The 15,496-nt window shown below is 35.3% G+C and overlaps 1 protein-coding gene across 1 annotated transcript in view; it reads right to left on the bottom strand.

Moving 5' to 3' along the window:
- Positions 1–2,592: 2,592 nt before the first annotated feature.
- The window catches only part of LOC109054716 (desmoglein-2-like), a 30,065-nt gene continuing 17,161 nt past the window's right edge, over positions 2,593–15,496 (bottom strand). The window contains exons 8-14 of the mRNA XM_042769283.1: positions 11,064–11,329; positions 10,820–10,962; positions 9,982–10,203; positions 9,465–9,686; positions 7,604–7,731; positions 6,286–6,585; positions 2,593–4,932 (exon numbers count right to left, since the gene is read on the bottom strand). Coding sequence (XP_042625217.1) covers positions 4,030–4,932; positions 6,286–6,585; positions 7,604–7,731; positions 9,465–9,686; positions 9,982–10,203; positions 10,820–10,962; positions 11,064–11,329 — 2,184 coding nt within the window. The 3' untranslated portion in view covers positions 2,593–4,029. The remainder of the gene's footprint in view (positions 4,933–6,285; positions 6,586–7,603; positions 7,732–9,464; positions 9,687–9,981; positions 10,204–10,819; positions 10,963–11,063; positions 11,330–15,496) is intronic.

Here is a 15,496-nt window from a genome sequence, read left to right as displayed (position 1 = left end):
CGACCGAATCGGAACCGGCTCAACACACCGCCAGTGGACTGCCTCTGTAATATGCACGGTCAATAACATCATACTGTAGGCTTATTAGTTGGAAAGATGCAAACTTTATTCCCATTTGCCCAAGAATACATTCAGAGTCAGTTTAATACACCGAGTTAGACACAGCATTGTGAACTGAAATATACGAGTGCCTGGACTGAGTAACGTTTCTTCTTGACAGTCACAGTGTAGCCTATTTGCTGACCACTGGGAGTCGCTCTCGGACAGCAGGGCATCTTATTGTTTTAAGCACAGGAGTGTGAGTGAGAGAGAGCATCGAGCTGCTTCTGAACCTGAAAGCATTATTATTCTCTTCGTTCTTGGTGTCATGTCATTTGCTGATGTGTTACTTCACTCTAAAAAATGCTGGGAGACTTTTTCAACCCAATCCTTGGGTTCAGGGCCGGTCCTAGCATTTCAGGGGCCCGTTTCACCCTAAGCACTCCCCCATAAAAAACTACTGTATAATACTTTTTCAAAAACCCAATCCTACATAAATATGAAGGTTTTTAATATTTGTAGGGCCGGGTTTATGAAAAAATAAAGTCCTATTTTCTAGCATTTTTACAGGGCGGGTTGTTTGAAAACATGTAAATAGTGTTCGACTTCATTTTACGTCCGTGACACAAAAAAAGCCCAATGGTCATAAAAAAACATGTAAATACCATTCAACTAGGGGTTGAAGGCCCATGTACAGAATAGGGAAACTCTGGGTTTTCTGTTTCAGAATGGGAGGTTTGTCAAACCAGCAGGGTAAGTCAAGCCCGTTTCTGAAAGAGAGGCAGTTTGTACAGAATAAAAATGAACCCATAAAACACGGAAACCCAATGTGTGTGTGTGACATGTGGGTGTTTTATCTTTCACTTGGATGTAATAAGTTGAACTGAGTAGATACAGCTGGATAAAACAAAAACTGTCTGTCTTCATTTCAGGCTGAAAAGCAACAAAATGTGATTATTTTAAAGGGGCTGATTCTTTTCTAGCCACTGTAACTGCAGAAAAAGTGCATGATAGTTATAGCATCTGCTGATTGTAGAGATAAGTAAATTTACAGGTGTTGGTGAGGAAACCTGTCTGGATGAAGAGTAACAGCAAGTCCAGGCCTTTTTTAATTTCTTCACTGTTTCACTCCAGATCCTCCAGCTTGCACAGTAAAAAAATTAAAATAAAAAAGTACTTGCACAATTTTACCACTAGATGGTATAATATTTGCAGTGTATGATGTGATAATGATACAGTTAAATAAAACACAAATGAACAGACACACTTAACAAAAATTACAAATACTTGCGGTGTGTACGTGGCCTTTGTCTCTGATAAGCTTATATTTTTATATATGGTGACTTTTAACAATAATTATGAAGGCGATGTGGGTAATATTTCTATGTTAAAATACTTACTGGCAGGTTAATGTGCATAAAGACATTTGTAGATTGATTTCCTCCAAACCAAAGGCTCGATCACTTCAGCGAAAAATACACTTACTGTTGTTTGGATCTGACAGTTTAATTTAACCACTATACTTCAGTGATACAATACAATAAACTGAAAGTCTTCCTTAAAGATTATTTTAAATATAGAAAACACAAGAGCATCCACAGTATGTAGTATACTTTTCTATTCACACATCATTATTATGGCTTTTCTGCTCCTTGTGGAAAAGCAACAGCTGAGCTCAACTGACCTTGCAACAGAAGAATGCAAAAAAGTACTACATCAATGCTTGGGGGAAAACAATGCAATTGATCATTTATACAGTTATACAGTACTCTGTCACTTTACAGTCATATACAGTTAAATATTTAGGCTTCTCATTTTTCTGTTTATTCTCATTCTGGATAAATGAGTTTGATTCCCGTTCATGCATGCCATTGGTAAATGTGTTTAAACAAATAAATGTGAACTGAAGGATATTCACAGTAAACTATTAGTTCACCAACAACGGATCATCAAAAGCAGTAATAAAAAGTCCAATCTGTGTGAATTTGATCCATATAAAAATTCTGAACATTTAGATCAAAATCTTCAGAAACATTCTGATGCCATTTGTGCAGGAGTACATTGAATGATGATCATTACAGCATTTATGTTACAACATATGTTTTTATCCAAAGTAACTTACAAATGAGCAAAAACACCAGCAACTTCAGACTTCATGAGAAATATTTAAAAAGTTATGCAATCCCAAATGTGTAAGCTAGAGAAGCACGCAGCTAAAGAAGTCATGTAAATGCAAAACAGAAAAGTACAATTTAATTACAATATAAGAAGTGTTTATTTGTGGTTATGGAACAAGAGGAGTGTGTGATGAAGGTTTGCTGCAGGCTCAGAAATCATTCCACCACACAGAGTGCAAAGTTTCTACATCTACATTTAGTCATTTAGCAAATGCGTTTATCCAAAGCGACTTACAAATGAGGACAATGGAAGCAATCAAAATCAATAAAAGAGCAATGATATGCAAGTGCTATAACAAGTCTTAGTTAGCTTAATGCAGTACACATAGCAAGGTTTTTCTTATTATTATTATATAATAAATAAAAAGGAAACAGATAGAATAGAAAAAGAATAGAGCAAGTTAGTGATAGAGGCCTTTTTTTGCTTTTATTAATTCTATAATGAATAAAAAGAAAACTAATAGATAGAATACAAAAAGTTTTTTTCTCTCTCTCTCTAGTAAGTGACTTTAAATTCTCGTTGTGCAGTTCACTGACCCCAGAGAGCCTGCTGGATGCTGCTGGCCCAGAATCAGTCCAGAACGCAAGAGTCAGAGTTGTGAATTTGATAAGGGAAGCTATAGCTATAGAACTGCTGAGGCTTATTTGCAAGAAAGGCCAATTTCTTATTATTTGAACAGGCAAGTCAAGAGCAAGTGGAGGTGGATTCACAGACATAGGAGGAAATTATCAATCTTAGATTATGACTTTATAAGACTGCTAACTAGGGATGCACCGATGTCTCTGCCAATAAATCATCCGCACTATCGGAAATCCGATTGTTTAAATCAGCCATAATCAGGTCCAAACGTGTCAGACTGCAAACACCTCTTAAGGTAGACTATAGGGCTGTCGATAATAATGCATTAACGCAATCTTATCAAAATAAAGCAAGTTCAAGCCAGGGTGGCCAGCTCCACGGTTTTTCAACATTATCTGTAGCGTCTCCCATCCAGAGCGCGAGTCTCTTCCACTTTAATACAAGTTAGAGTTAATACAATGCTACTTTTAAAGGCGACATATAAAATAATGTTTACTATTATTATTATTATTACAGCGCAAAATAAACATGAATGAACATCAGGAGGCTTGTGAACAATGTCACTTAACATTGCATTTACCTCAGGAAAGCTATCCAGTGTCCACGATTCGTTAGTTACTGTAGCTATAAAAACACTACAGGGAACTTAATAACTGTTTATTATATACGTATGTTGGATTTTTTTTTATGAACGCTACTTTATGTGTAACTAAGTTGTATGTAACATTTAAGTTTTTATTTGAGTGTGATTGTTATATTTGAAAATAAATAGCAGTTGCGATGTCTCGTTAATTGTACCCTCTGATATTATAGTTATGTATCAAATGAGAGGGTTCCCTGTGTAGTTTACAGGATTAGTTGGGAGAAATTTTGTTTTCCCTTAAAAGTCCCAATGAAATTAAAAAATAATTTTTTTTTTGGTCTTTTTTTGAATATGTTAGCCTTAAGTTTATCTATAAGCTAGTGTGCTCCAAAACAAAAATTTGCATTTAGAAGATATAAGCATTCAAAAACTTCCACTCTGTCATAAACAGAACGCTACTGGCTATTTAAAAAAGGGGGCGGAGCTGCTCAATATGTCCCACCATGTCGTCCTGTTTCAGTGAAGTTACATCAACACAAAGAATAACGCTGCACATTTTAAAGCTCTTCAGTGGACCTTTAAGAAAACCAAAGTATTGGTATCGGCAGATGTCATTCTGAATAATCGGTTATCGGTATCAGCTGAGAAATTTAGCATCGGTGCATCCCAAGTGCTTGATGCTGAGGAACCCTCATATCCAACGAAGCAAAAACTTCCGTCTCTCTGGCCGCTCCTGCCATCATCCCTCTGGCTGGATGGATCGACCGTCTAACCTCATGAGACTCCGAAGACTGCATTATTTCAGTGTTTACAATCTGGACAGATGGATGGAGAGCTGGTTTAACCCCTTGAGACTGCATTATTTCAGTGTTTACAATCTGGGCCACTCCAGAGACACTGCCTTGAGTTTGCATAGACCCTCTTGTTGGCTGCTTCTCAACCATAACTACACTCTGGTAGTGCTGCGTTTCACGTTTGGCAGTTCCATGTTGGAAAGCACCAGAGCCCTTCTGCTCCTCCACTAACATGTTCTCCTGAAGGCCTAGGACTGGGCCGGGCGTCACCAACATAGTACGCTGGGCATCCACCACATAAACGGGGGTGGTGTGGGCGTAGTACATCCCAGGTTGCTGGACTAACAGGGTTTGGTTAGGAACCACCACGTTCTCTTGGACATAGACTCCTGCTGAAGACATGCTGCTGGTCTGCTGCGCTCCTGCGGTGTGAATGATGGAGGATGACTTTGTTTTCTCTTGAGACTGTGAATGACTAACTGTCCCTTGTACGCTGACATCTTTGTGTGTGGTGGTCAGGACCGGTTTAGAGGTCACAGGGACGCTTGCACTGATTTCAGCCTTTATTGTAGAACCACTGCAGATCTCAGCCAGGGTCTTGAAATTCAAGTCAAGGTCATCAAGAAAAGAAAAGTCACCGTCTTCGTGTAAGAGATCGCAGATGTCCTCAAATGAGCCCTTGTATGATTCCTGACCCTCGTAGTTGTAGACCTTCAGACTGTCTCCCTTATCTTGCTTCTTGGCCACATGACTTGCTTTCTGTAGTAACACAGAAATAATGTTGCATTAATTGATTTATAAACCCTTGACCCATTCATATACACCAATGACCCAAAAACACATTTATAAAATGCATAGATCTAACTGAACATACTATATTAAAGAATGTTGTGTTACAATGTTTCTTAAAGTTTAAAAACCCTGTGACGTCACACGCTGTGGTATTGTTAGATGGTGGCTCCCTTGCTTCAAAAGCTATAACAAAACATAATTTTTTCTTTAAAATGGTTACATTAATCGTGTTTGTGTATATTTTTTTTTATTAAAGTGGAAATCAGTTTACTAAATAACGTCAACTTGACTGACTGCTTCACTTCCACTTTAAAGGTCAAGTTTAAACTCAAACTGGTCTTTAATCCTCACAATGCATTAAACATCTGTATGCTATTTTCACATTACAGTTCTGTTTAGAACTGAAGAATTGTTATAAATTGCTTAAATGGTTCATAACTTAATATTTTTTTCAACTAAAACCATACTGAATCTGTTCAGCAACTTTTCATTAATGAGTGAATGTGAAAACGTTATTACATGTTATTACCATGTTATTACAATGTTATTACAATGATATTATCATGTTATTATCATGTTATTATCTATTCCCAGATTATAAATTCTTGTAAACTTCATACAGTGATATATTTCCAATCAATATTGAATATATATTGATTGGAAATATATCACTGTATGTAATTTACAAGAATTTATAATCTGGGAATTACCATAATTAACCCATTGGAAAGAAAGTAATTTAGTTAAATTCTTTAGAATTAATAGCTCATGATTGCTCAAAAACCATCCAAATTCATGAAACCTACATATTTCTGACAAAACAACATTAAAAAAAGATAAATATTACTCTGAAAAGTTTCCATGCTGCAGTGATTCATCAATAGGCATACATATTCATGTTTATCAACAAAATTTAGCCCAAGAAGTGTGTGAGATTTGACACTAATGTAACTTCAAAGATAATTTTACAAAAAGTATTTTTGACACCTAATGGTACTCCATACATACCCTGGCTAAAAATGACCCGGATGCAAAACATGTAACATTTTTTAAACGGTTATATCTCTTAATAGATATTAAAAAAAAAAAAATTGGAAAAAAAAAAATTGGAAAAAATTGAAAAAATAACAGATGAGTTTCATTCCCTTACTAAAAACTAGCCCTTTTATAGACATTTTTACATCTTTTCTTATCTATCTCAGAATACACCCAAATACGTTGTGAGGGTTAAAGCTTAAAGCAAATCTTTTATTGCATGCTATGCTTAAGCATTGTTATTTTGAGTTAGGAAGACTTAAGCTGTATAAAACTGATACTTACTTGAGAATAGTAGTTGCCTAAGAAAGCATCAGACAGTGCAAGCCCGTCAAAAGTGTAGTTTTCAAATCTGCTGTGTTCATCTTTTCTCTGTCCATACTTGTACCGTCCATCAGTCTGATTCCTGTGGTGATGATGTGCACTCTCATGCTGGTCATATTGGCAGAAAGAGGTCCAGTGTGAGCTTTCTGCTCCAAATCCACCATCTTTTACTACACCCCACATCCGAGCCCCTCCTACAGCGTCCACATGTCTGTACTTGCTTTCACCCAGCTGCTGTGACATCTGTAAGAGAGCCATTGCCTGTGGGACAGAGTACAGCATGTTTATATCTCAGATTTTTATGCCAAATTTGTGTAATCTATGGCAAGTAGTTTGGTTAATTATCCTCGAGATGAAACTCAACATACAATTTTTGAATTGTTACATTTTAAATACATTCTAACTACAGAACATTTGCATAATTTTGTGCCATTCCATTAAAAAAATAAAAATAAAATAAGGGTCAAAGACGAGACATCCCGTTTTGGTGTCTGCATTGAATTAAATTTACAAAAGTAATTTTATATACAAATAAAGATTATTAAACGTTAAGTACTTTAATGTTTCAAATAACTTCTGTGAAAATACAATGTGAAACTAGGGCTGAAATAATGTTCATTGTCATTCAGCGTAACAGATATATTTTTGTAAAAAGGAAAGATACTTATTCTGTACTAATTAAAATACATATAGTGATCATACTGCATTTTATTGTATTTTAATTTATCAAAAACTTCTTGCTGACAAATGGGTAAAACCTCGTGGTTTGCAGGACAGTGGCAAAGATTCTTTTATGCCAAAAATCATTAGGATATTAAGTAAAGATCATGTTGCACGAAGATATTTTGAACATTTTATACTGTAAATATATCAAAACTTAATTTTTGATTAGTAATATGCATTGCTAAGAACTTCATTTGAACAACTTTAAAGATGATTTTCTCAATATTTAGATGTTTTTGCACCCTTAGAGTCCAGGTTTTCAAATAGTTGTATCTCAGACAAATATTGTCCTCCTAACAAACAATACATCAATGGAGAGATTATTTATTCAGCTTTTAGATGATGTAGATGATGACTGGTTTTGTGGTCTGGGGTCACATATTGTACAAAACAAGAAACTCACAAAATGTAGTGTTACAGTAGTTGTCATATGGCACCATCAAGGCTGCTTGTGACAAGCAGATTAACATGAAAGATATAATTTGTATCGCCTTTCTCCATTGTGGTACTAGTTTGGCATGTTTAACAGTCTGCCTTGTCCTGTAGTGTCACATACCTTGTCCTCCCCTTGTCCTTCAGTGTTATATGCGATAAGATACTCTTTTGCTTCAAACGGAATAATCTTGAAATCTCCGACAACTTCTACACCGCCACAAAGACAGAAGAGCAGCAGAAGTGGCACCACTGCAAAAACAGTCAACATCAGTCATCAGTGTTCATTCAGCACTGCATCTATTAACATCTTCCACAACCGCACACAATGCATTCATACAGAACAAAAAACAAAAACACAAGAAAACATATGACTATAAACAACTATATTAACATGTTCTACTTGTATGCAATAGTGTATGTATATGTATACTTTGATTTCAAAGTCTTTACATGGAGAACCAGATCTAATCAGTATTTTGAGCTTATTACTCAAAGCAAATAGTTTCAGATAGCACAGTGTCTAAGACTACAGCAAAAAAATAAAAATAAAAATAAAAATAAAAAATAAATAAAATAAAAAAAATCTCTGGTGAAATTATATTTAAAAATATATGTTGTAAACAATTAATATATATAAATAAAAATAAAAATACATTACAAATAAAAAAGTAGCCTACATTTAGTCAAAATGCAAATGTGGATGGAATAGCCTACTAGATTTTTTTTCAACTATACTAAAATATATTAATGTAAATATATTTTTTAAAACATATTTTTAGCCTTTTTCCTATATATATAGGATACCAAAAATAATTTTGAGCATCTAAATAGATCTTTTCCCGTTAAGACTTTGAAGTAAAAAACACTCAAGGGTGGATATATATTTTACAAAAATAGAGCCATGCAACAACAGCAATCAACCAGCTATACATAACAACTAAAACACTACGTAGTATTTTTTAAATAAAGTGTTTGGTATAACTTTGATTTCAAAGTCTTTAACATGGAGAACCAGATTAATCAGTATTTTATTATATTTAAAAATATATGTTGTAAACAATTAAGTAAAAAATAAAATATAAATAAAATAAAAAAAATCTCTGGTGAAATTATATTTAAAAATATATGTTGTAAACAATTAAGTTAAATTAAATATATTTTTGAAATTGGAATATATTTAGTTTCAACCTTTATATACCAAAATATATTTCAGATGTATTTCAGGGATAAGAAAGTACATTTCCAATCTTACTTTTTTTTTCAACTATACTAAAATATATTAATGTAAATATATTTTTAAACATATTTTAGCCTTTTTCCTATATATATAGGATACCGTGTGGGTAAAGCTGGAATAAAAATATCATACTCAATCATAAAAACATTATCATAAACATAACATGATGACGATTAGTTGAGAACATCAGCCAGTAACACTACTTTAAAGTAGTGAAAAAAGCATTTCTAGGAAAACATACATATTTTACTTTTATAATGCAAGCATTTCTATTTGTGACCCTGGAACACAAAACCAGTCTTGAGTCGCTGGGGTATATTTGTAGCAATAGCCAACAATAAATTGTATGGGTCAAAATGATCGATTTTTCTTTTATGCCAAAAATCATTAGTATATTAAGTAAAGATCATGTTCCATGAAGATATTTTGTAAATTTCCTACCGTAAATATATCAAAAGTTTATTCTCAACAGTAATATGCATTGCAAAGAACTTCATTTGGACAACTTTAAAGGCGATTTTCTCAATATTTGGATTTTTTTGCACCCTCAGATTCCAGATTTTCCAGATTCTCAGCCAAATATTGTCCTCCTAACAAACCATACATCAATGGAAAGCTTATTTATTCATATAAATCTCAATTTCATAAAAAATTGACCCTCATGACTGGTTTTGTGGTGCAGGGTCACATTTTGTCAAACAGCACATCCTTACAGCGAGAGAGAGATCCAGTGTTTTTTACTCACACAGCAGCAGCAGCAGTCCCAGCAGCATCAGAAGAACACCAGATGCTCCAAACGTAGAGGCGGTTTTTCTGGGCAGGCAAACTTTAGTGGCGTTACACATGCAGACATTAACCTGAAGCTCCTGACCAGCGCAGATCTTCCCCTGCTGGTCCCACACGTCCACAAACACATGGTACACGCCAGGCCACAGGGTTTGTTGAGATCTGAATATCACTGTAGAGTCTGAAAATATAACGTTAAAGAAGATGACATGATGCGTGATGAATGACCTTTCAATATCGACGTGTCTCAAGTTCTCTAATTCTTTGGAGCAGATGTTGATAGATACAACGTAGATATATGAGCTAAGCCCTAATGCACCATAAGCCGATGTCAATGCATTTCTCGGTTATTCTCTAATATCTCATGGCCGTGACATAATATCACATCCCCATGAGGTCATATATCTTGGCTTCATCAGTCTATACCATTCCCACAAGTTAATATAATGTGGCTACAAGAAGTTACAATTAATTACCATTGAGAGGTTCAATGCTCCATGACTCTTTTGTGCTTATGGTGTCCACTTTGAAACCAAAGGGTGCTCCATTGGGGAACTGATCTTCGTCCACAGCCGTGACATAAACCACGTGATCCTCATAGCACAGTGTTTGAGACTGACGGCTCAGCACGGGACAGTGGTCATTAAAGTCCTTCACTTGAATGGCAATGGTTCCTGTTGCAGTTGTAGACGGAGCTTCTGTAACAGAAGTGAAATATTCTTTCCTCAACTTTAAATCCAATTGCAATACATAAAACTATATATATATTTGTATAAGTGCTTATAATAATAAACGTTGCAAATTCTAATCATCAGTGCTGGGTAGATAACTCTACTGATTACAATTTACATGATGAAAACTGTAGTTAGTAACATAATCTGGATTACACCTATGTAGTCTAACTACTTTTTGATTACTTAACTCATTTACACAGATTTGAATGTGATTATTGTGTACCAAGTGGATTTAAAAAAAAGGTTTTAAATATTTTTGTCCAGACTTTTGATATTAATAATTAGTGAAGCTATGATGAAGACAAAGTATTTCACAGCTATGAATTGGCAGTGTTTAGTAACTTGCATAAATATTAGTCTCATGTATATAAGAGATAGATTCGTTCAGAAAGGAAAATTTTAAAGAAAAAGAACTGGGGTGAAACTGTGTGAATAATATGTAACTTATTCTAATTGAGCATTTTTAAATGTAATGTAATCTAATTACAAGTACTTAATTTTTGGATCTGATTACGTAATTCAGATTACATGTACTCAGTTAAAACCAGCACTGCATATCATAAAATGTAGTCTCACTTACCATTAGTGATGCAGATTATCTGAGCATAATATGTGCCATTGATCAGAAACTTGGACTCATAATCTGGTATTTTATTGAGTCTTATATCAGCCGTCCACTCATCTATAATCAGCCAGTTGTCAACGTCTTTTCCTTTTGCATACCTAAAAAAACAAGCAAATATGTTATTGCAAGATCTGATCAAAACCACTTTCTTGAGTATGTTCTGTTTCACAAAGTGTTTGTACAGTTTCTGTAGTCTCACCTTACGTTACGAGCAGTTAATAGCGTGTCGCTGTCTATTGCTGTGTAATTTGTTATCACTTTATTTAAAGTAGTTCTGGAGCTTTCTTCAGAGATGGTGATGACTTTGACGGCGGGTTTGAAGCGAGGGCCCTCAGGCTTGTTTATCACATTGATGCGGACGATGAACCTCTTGCTCTCTGTTGCGGTTACTGAAGGGTGATACTTTGCCGGGTTAGCGACAGACACGTGCATGTTGATTTCCTTCAGCTCTTCATGGTCCAGCTCCTGTAAAAATTAACAAAACGTGAAACGCATGAATGTAGGAGACTTCCTGCTGAGCATTTACTACTGGTCCCTGAGGTCCATTTATAAAGCACACACACACACACATCCACTATATCCACACACACACACACACACATTTACTACTGGTCCCTGAGGTCCATTTATAAAGATGTTTACATCAAAAGCAGTCATAATTTAGAAATAAATAGTCATTTCCTACCCTGTTTTGGACCGTTTGCTTTCAACACTCTATGTAAAGGGGCGTGTTTCTTTTAATCTTTAAATATAAATGCCCACTGCTATGATTGAGTAATATCTTTGCTTATGAAATAATGATATTATACACTGAACTGAAATTATTTCTGAGACTGATTAATTGTCATATAATAATTAAAAAAATATGACACGTTTGGTGTTCGGGTCATTTTGGACCCGGCTATGTATGGAGTACCATTAGGTGTCAAAATACTTTTTGTCAAATGATCTATGGAGTTACGTTAGTATCAAAAACTTTTGTAAAACATATTTAGGCTTTTCCCCATATCTCACATACTACTAGGACTAAATTTTGTTGATATACATGAATATATATATTGATGAACCACTGCAGCATGACAAACGATGACTTTTATCATCTGAAAGTGAAAATTTATGCAAGTAAAATGAATCTATCTATCTATCTATCTATCTATCTATCTATCTATCTATCTATCTATCTATCTATCAAAACACTCACTCATTAAAGAGAAGCTGTTGATCAGATACAAAATGGTTTAGTAAGTATGTTAATTTTTGGTTGCTTTGGCATGGTTTTAAAACGTGCAAATAAAAAATACAGAAAATTCAAATAAAAACATCAACACATAAGTATGTAAATTTTAAAATGTCAGTGAAAACTTGCACTGATTGGTCTGTGAATTCTCCGAACACCAGGGTTGGAAATTAACGGGGCTTGTGGCAAAAATGGCACCAATATGAACAAAAATAGTCATCAAATTGAAGATAACAAATCAAAAAAAAATTCCTAAACCACGAATTACATTTTGATTCGCTCACACTTTAATCTGCATTAATAAATTGTTATTATAATATCAAGATCAATCAATTTCTGTCAGCCGTCTAGACTAGACTTATATCACGGACCGACATGTTTGTGAAGCCAGAGCCAGAATATATGACAAGCCGTTTCCCCAAAACGCAGACACAAAACACAAAAAAGTTGTTCTCTATTAATCTGCATTAATAAATTGTTATTATAATATCAAGATCAATCAATTTCTGTCAGCCATATTAGCTTCTGCTTTTAAACATATAATTAGAAACAATTTTAAACAGTCTTTTAAAGATTGAAACTATCAGCCGTTATTGGCAACATTTCAAGTATTTTGATTGACTGAAGTAATTGGTTAAATTCCAGTATTCACTTACATTCTTCAAAATATCTCCTTTTAAATTCCACAAAGAGCCTGTCCTCCAACAAAAAACGACCATATAGTTCTTTTGTGCAAGCACCTTATTACGACCTATATTTACGTTTTAAAGTTAAGCGGCCTCTAGCGGGTGTAAAAATAATAACAGTATCGCATTGTGTCTGTCGTTATGAAATGACGTATAACGTCATTACCAATCAAAACGCACGTTTATTTAAATGCAATGTCTGGACTTTTTACACCGATCTCACAGTAATTCATACATATTTTACTAGGTGGCTTATTCGTTCGAATGACCACACCTAACCCCACCCCCTAAACCTAACCCTCACAGAAATTATGATTTATTGAGCATATACATTTTACGTGCACGTCCGTTCTCTGGGATCGAACCCATGATAGCATGATTGCATATCAAGGTATAACGCAATAATCTACCAACTGAGCTACACGAAATGCAAATCACAGTGCAAATAAAAGAGTACAAAACATTAATATGAAAACGACCTTTTGCCGATAGGGGCGCAATTGTAGTATACGCTCTGATGGGTCGTATTTCAGGGATTTGGACAAACGACCTATACGAGCGTATTAGTTGGAGCATTTTCATGTTTGGTTACTTACATTCTTCAAAATATCTCCTTTTGTGTTCAACAAACTCATATTCTTTGAAACAAGTGGAGGGCGAGAACATTTTCATTTTTGTGTGAACTGTCCCTTTAACTCCTGTGAATGCGATGTTGTTTCCCTCAAACGAACACAGACAATATTAAGTTGAGCCTCAGGGTAGTGTTTTCTGCTTGGTCAGATACCCGTAGAGTTCTTTCAGCGCCTGGTACAAAGCTGTGATAAAGACGGCTGTGAATTCCCTCGCTAGGCAGAATAGCCAACACAGTAGCATTATATATTCCAGATCAGGGGAGCAAAACGACATGACAGAATGTGCACAATGTGCATGGAGAACCACAGCAGGTTCCTCCACAAGCTTTTTTGAAACAGATTTATTTTGTGCTGGAACAAGACCAGCGTCCTCAGCTTGCAGAGATTGTTGTCCAGTGACTGAACGTTTGCCAGCAGAGTACTTGGCCTCATAAGCATATTTCAAGTCTTGCACAAGCTGAGTAACTGGCATTGAGAAAAGGAAATGCTAACAGAGCTAACTGTGCAGGTATTATAAACCCTCTTCATCTAATGTTAGAAAACAGCAGCTAAAGTTAATTTTCAACAATATCCCTGACCATTTCACTCTGATTTTAACAATCTGAGCATCCCATTTGTAAATGGGTTCAAGTGTGCGTGGCAGACAATAAATCAGATATTAAATTGAAAGATGTACAGTAGTTTCTACACACATGCAATAACAAAAATCAACAATAGTCTCTTCACATAAGATAATAGATCTGTTACTCTTTTCCCTTGAACTGTTGAACTGACTCAAGCTGAATAATGAACAACATTGCTGCCTTTTGTAGAGCTGCTTACTGCTTCAAACTGATGAAGTTCACACTGCTATTGATCTGAACTGAACCAACGCTGAACTGACTTGAGCTAAATAATGACACAATTCTTTCTGAGCTGCTTTAAAGCAGAATCTGAACTGTCTCATAACTGATTCTGTCATTTCCTGTTTTTCTCTGTGAAGGTACTACTAAAATGTAACTTTAAGGTACTAAAATACTCCCTTTAGATGTAAATAAAGTTCAAAAATGTATCTTTTGAAAAGGTACAGCCCTGGATTCATAATATTGATAATATTAATTTAAACTTCAGACCATTCCTGAAACACATTTCTCTTACTTTAACTCAGTGTAGTCTTAATCACATAAAAACTAAAAATAAAAAAAAATTCTAAATATTTGATTAAGTTCCAACATATACATTTTCATTTCCCAATTCAGATGTACTTTAGTTAAAAGGAGTCATATGATGCTGCTAAAAAGAACCTTATTTTGTGTATTTGGTGTAATGAAATGTGTTTATGCAGTTTAAGGTTAAAAAACACATTATTTTCCACATAATGTAGTTTATTGTTTCTCCTCTATGCCCCGCCTTCTGAAACTCATAGATTTTTACAAAGCTCATCGCTCTAAAAAGCAAGGTGTGCTGTGATTGGCCAGCTATCCAGCGCGTTGTGATTGGCCGAATGCCTCAAGCATGTGATGGAAATGTTACGCCTTTTAACATAATGTGATGCCTTGTTCGGCCTGAGCAACGAAACATAAACATTACAACCCATTATAAACATGATATAGACATGATTTCTAGTCGTGTTTTCTTTCGGAAGGCAAAAACAAAGTGGTTTCGCTTTCTCAATGAAACCGCATCACACACCACAGCCTAGAGTGAGCCGCGGCCGGCTTGAGAACAGAGCGGCAGGCGAATTCTACGAAGGAGCGTATCTTGTGCCAGCGGCAACCACATGTGATGACCCCGGGCTGGACTCCGCTTCGTCCACGGTGAAAGCCTATTCTGCGATCCACAGTGCAAAGTTGATGTATTTCCTCAGCGACCAGCATGGCTCAGCCCCAGGCATGATGAAGCGGATAGGCCAAACAAAGTAGCATCTATACCTCTCTTGTTCTCACACAGTGTAAAACAAAAGTTACAAAATCAAAACATCCTTCAACAATTAACACACATCATACAAGTCACAAAAAATCACGTGTGTTAAAAGGAAAACAGCTTTCGGCTATGAACACACTGCAGATCTGTCAGAATGTAATGCAGGTTTAGCAAA

Source organism: Cyprinus carpio, chromosome A2 (assembly GCF_018340385.1).
Source record: "Cyprinus carpio isolate SPL01 chromosome A2, ASM1834038v1, whole genome shotgun sequence".
Taxonomy (NCBI): Eukaryota; Metazoa; Chordata; class Actinopteri; order Cypriniformes; family Cyprinidae; genus Cyprinus; species Cyprinus carpio.
Note: the sequence above shows the minus strand (reverse complement) of the source record. Positions and strands in the feature narration are given on the sequence as shown.